This window comes from Camelina sativa, chromosome 17, assembly GCF_000633955.1.
Source record: "Camelina sativa cultivar DH55 chromosome 17, Cs, whole genome shotgun sequence".
In the NCBI taxonomy this organism is placed as follows: domain Eukaryota; kingdom Viridiplantae; phylum Streptophyta; class Magnoliopsida; order Brassicales; family Brassicaceae; genus Camelina; species Camelina sativa.
Genome location: NC_025701.1, coordinates 24,856,782 through 24,861,180, shown reverse-complemented (window position 1 = coordinate 24,861,180; position 4,399 = coordinate 24,856,782). Strand labels below are relative to the sequence as shown.

General features: G+C 39.1%; 1 protein-coding gene across 1 annotated transcript; it reads right to left on the bottom strand.

Moving 5' to 3' along the window:
* LOC104757958 (probable purine permease 11) lies at nt 1,688–3,489 on the bottom strand. The gene is made up of 2 exons (XM_010480751.2): nt 3,196–3,489; nt 1,688–2,943 (listed from the first exon to the last, which is right to left on the bottom strand). Exons 1-2 carry the CDS (start codon nt 3,200–3,202, stop codon nt 1,844–1,846), a joined length of 1,107 nt encoding a protein of 368 aa, XP_010479053.1. The 5' UTR covers nt 3,203–3,489; the 3' UTR covers nt 1,688–1,843.

Here is a 4,399-nt window from a genome sequence, read left to right as displayed (position 1 = left end):
CAACCTCTTCCACCTTCCTCCCTAGGAGAGATAACCTTGTGTCCAACCTTCTCCACAATAGAAAGAATCTCGGCTCTGTCCTCCTCCTGTTTGGAGAGAACATGTTCACGTCTTTTTGCTATCTAAAAATGGCTTGCTCCGAGCCTTCGACAACCAATCAAACTAAAAACTTTTTTCTAACGTCACAAAATCTTTTGATAGTAACTAATGTTAAATTTCCTAATGTATTCGTGGAAGGGTCTTTGACACACCATGATGTAGCCTATGTCTCTGTAACGCCTCAATCGCTACCTTGCTTAGTGGGCCCATGTCCACTCTCAGTCCATGGGCCACCTTCTTAAGTGGGCCCTACATCTATTTCCGTCCCGTGGACCCATCCATATTCGATGCCGGTTTGTTACGTCTGGGAGGCTTTAAAAACTTGTTTACCGATCCTACAAATCAACAAATGATCTTTTTCTGTGTTTTGTCTTCACTCGCACAGTTCCGACAATCACTTTCATGAAGGTCACCCATCATGAAGTTCTCTCAGGACCATTCACCGAAAAATAAGTGCATTTTGATGACATATGTGGCCAAATCAATTCTTTTAAACATTTCCGCAAACCAGGGTGTCATAGTCTTTGAGCTCCTATGGATCTATCAACAACATTTTTTTTTCCAATCTATCTATCTATGTTTGTTGTAAGCTTGTGTTTGATTAGCCTATTTTATCCATCCATTAGGTTGATGTGAACAATTATGTATAATGGTAACAATTATGTTTGCAAAAAAAAGAAGGGTTTATGACCAACCAATCAAGGTTGAGAAATTAGAAGAAAATTAATTTGACATAATTAAAGAAACAATAGAAAACTATAAGCACGGTAATATATAAATTAAATAAAAAATCTAATAAAATTACAATAAATTTTAAAATACAATATTAAGAAAAGAAAACGCATATATTAATGAGAGATTCTCAAAAATAGCACTAGAATAAGTTTTTTTTTTCAAACTTAGCACAACATCTTTAAAATTCCAAAAATAGCACCAATTAATCTTTGAAAAATAAATCTTAAATTCAAAATACTAAACCCCACCTCTCAAAACTATACCAATAATGTGAAATTGAGAACCCAAACTTAAAAAACAAAATTCTAAAAATTAATTTTAAATATTTTAATGTGTTAAATAGTGCTATTTTTGGAAATTTATGTAATGTGTGCTATAGTTGTCCATTAAACTTGTTTTAGTGCTATTTTAGAGTATTTCTCTATATTAATCTCTTTTTCGGGTCAACATATTAATTTTACCTATTCCCAACTGAAAAGGGAGAAAGTAGGAGAAATTTTTGGTTTTAAAAAATAAGAAAAATTTACCTTCCCATTAAAGAAAATTGCCCAAGTAAACAAAGTTGAAAGCAGTGTTTTTTTAATAAATTATTTAAATATGAGACGATAATTTGATTGGTAAAAAAAAAATAAGAAAGATCTATTTTTCTTTTTTACTTCAACTATCTTTTTCTTTATGTAAAGGTGAGTATTTATATTTTTTTAGAAACAGTAATTGTATATTTTCACAATCATTTTTTTATCGTATAAAATGTATTTTTTTTCTAGTCCAAGCGTAAGCTATTGTACTACTTGATTGGGATTCCAGTTCCCAATTTTAAACAACAAAATGTTTTCATTTCATTTTCACAAAATTTCGTCACGAATAATTGTTTACCCATCAGTATATTAGACAAGATTTGATTTCAAAAACAATGTGACAAAAGAAGTAGAGTGACAATTATTGTTGTTTATATAGAACGTATATAATAAACCTAAACCAATATTTTCTGCTAGAATCGTAGCAGAATTTAGCAGGGCGGTTCCACCCTCCTGGCTTGAGCTTGTTGTCGCGCTCGTCTTACTTTCAAGTCGTCGATATGATTCTGGTAAACATAAGAAGCGAAGCCCCAAAGAGCGATCAGCATCGCCATAACCTTAACGCCACTCATTTTATCACGGAACACAACCAAAGCTGCGAGTGGAGTCACAGCTAGGGAGAGAGTACTAATGACGTTTGAGAAGAGCGATGTCACCAGAAATATCAAACCAACCACTCCTACAGAACACACTTGCCACGTGACCGCTGTCCAGACCAAAGTCAGTACATAAGAGGCTTGACCTTTATGATACCCTTCCATTTCCCCGTGCAGCGTTCTCCATTCCCCGCTAGCAAACAGGCCGATGACAGAGACACAAGTCGCCACTAAAGAAGTGTAAATTTGCATTTCAAGAACCACGGAAAAGGTCTCTCTTTTCAGAATCTTCTCAAACGAAAACTGCATAAGCGAAAGCAACAGAGAATAAAGAGCGGATGCAGCGAGTGTACACACAAACCCAACAATGTACTTAGACCTGGGGACACCAGCAGGAGTGTCTGCATCATCATTGAGAGCTATCAAAGCAGCGGAAAAGGACAGGAGAACAACAGAGTTGAGAATCAAAGCAGTAAACTTCTGAGCATTGATGAAATAAGAGAAGACCGCGTTGAAGGCTAACTGAGTAGCGCAAATGAGCGAATAAGTCGAAGCAGAGAGGTACAAAAGTCCAACAGAGTATAACATGTTGTCACCAGCGATGATCACACCGAGCAAAACATAGATCAAGACAATGTATTTGAGTGAACAAGCAGGCTCTGAAGAAGACTCTGCACTACTCGAAGAGGGAAGAAGCAAAAGCGGGATATATAGAATGGGAAAAGCAGCGGTCTGAACAAGAGTAGCCATCCATTTACTGTTTCCACCTTGATCATAATAAAACCTACCAAGAAGCACTGAAGCAGCTTGACCACCAATAAGGAAGAAGATGTTAACAGAGACAAGAACCCACCATTGCCAGCTTTTAAGCTTCAAGAGTGGTATTGGTAAACCTACCACACTCTCTTCCTTCACCAAGATTGGTTCTTGATTACCTGTAAAAACACATACTTTGAAACAAGGGCTTGGTACAATTCGCATGAAAGCTCCCAAATTCAGCTTCAAAAAATATTCCCCTAACTAAAGCTTTAACATAAACAAGTTTTAAGAACTACCCACAACTTCAAAAACCCTAAAGCATAATCTCACACATAAAATCACAATCTGGGTATGTCGAAATATCAAAACTTGATTGATAAAGCACACAGAATCAAAAAGATGAAACAAGGAAGGAGAACGAGACTGACCTGACATAGAATTGGTTTTGTATAAGAAACGACGAATTACAGAGAGATTTTCGAAAATTTGTTAACCCAATTGAGATATTTGCTATGTTCGTGTTCTTCGGGATTGATCGGTTCAGAGAAGATCCGTCAAGTACACAAACAAATGAAGCTTTTGGGAAGAAGCGAGCAGCAGCTATTATTATTGCCAAGAGATTCGACGCAGACACTTAACAACTTTTTTGAGTCTTTTGACTTGTTTTTAGCCCATCATTTTTTTAACCGGAGGGGACCGGTGATTCGACCTTTGGAAATTGAAGTTTTACCATGTTTGGCCGTTTAAGCCGAAATTCGGTTTGTAACAAATCCCACTCGTTACCATTAGGCTACATCAACGTATACGTATAATCGTGTGAACCGATTGTATATATCTGTATCTGTTTTTTTTTTTTTTTAAAGGGTATTCAATTAATAAAATATACTGTCCAATGGGCTATTTCCGGAGTAGGCCAATATACATAAATCTCTAGGGTCCAATTCATTTACAGTTAACCAAAACTAAACCGATGAAAACAAAACCGGCCGGGTTCACAGACCGAATTTAACCGGGAACCATGAAACCCTAATCTGCAGAACAAAAAACTCGTTTGCAGCCGCCACCCATACTTGCGGATACTCAGCCGGAACAGGACCTCCTGTGAGCCTGGACGACGGTAGCCGAACAGAGACGGTGATCCAAGATCCGTTTGCCGTCCTGCCACCGTAGAGCCGTTTTGGGAAGGAGGAAGAGATCCGATCTGCCTTTTGTCGAGGAGGTTTTCACGCTCAGTCGTGAGAGAGAGAGGCAGCAGGGAGTAGATAAGCGGGCCTTCGACGGTGGTTTAGCTTCGCCGGATCGGAGACTACCTCCCCTATCGTAACCGATCCCGCGAAGCCTCCAAGATCTCCAATCCTCCGATCTATCTGCCTTCTTCTCTCGTTCGTCGCCGTGAATCTCCCTCTTCCACTCCGCGTAGCAACTCCTTCGGCAGAGCTCTTGCCATCGGCGTCTCGCGGATTCTTCTCCTCTCCACTGCTCCCTTGATTTCGTCCATCAGCTTCGCCGGTAACATGCAAAGAGTCGCGAGTGAAGAACCATGGGCCGAGGGGTCCTCGCAGTCACCGGAATTGACGGAGGACCCAGATCGGAGCACGAGCTTGTGGTCAGAAGAAAAAGAAACGGTGGGAG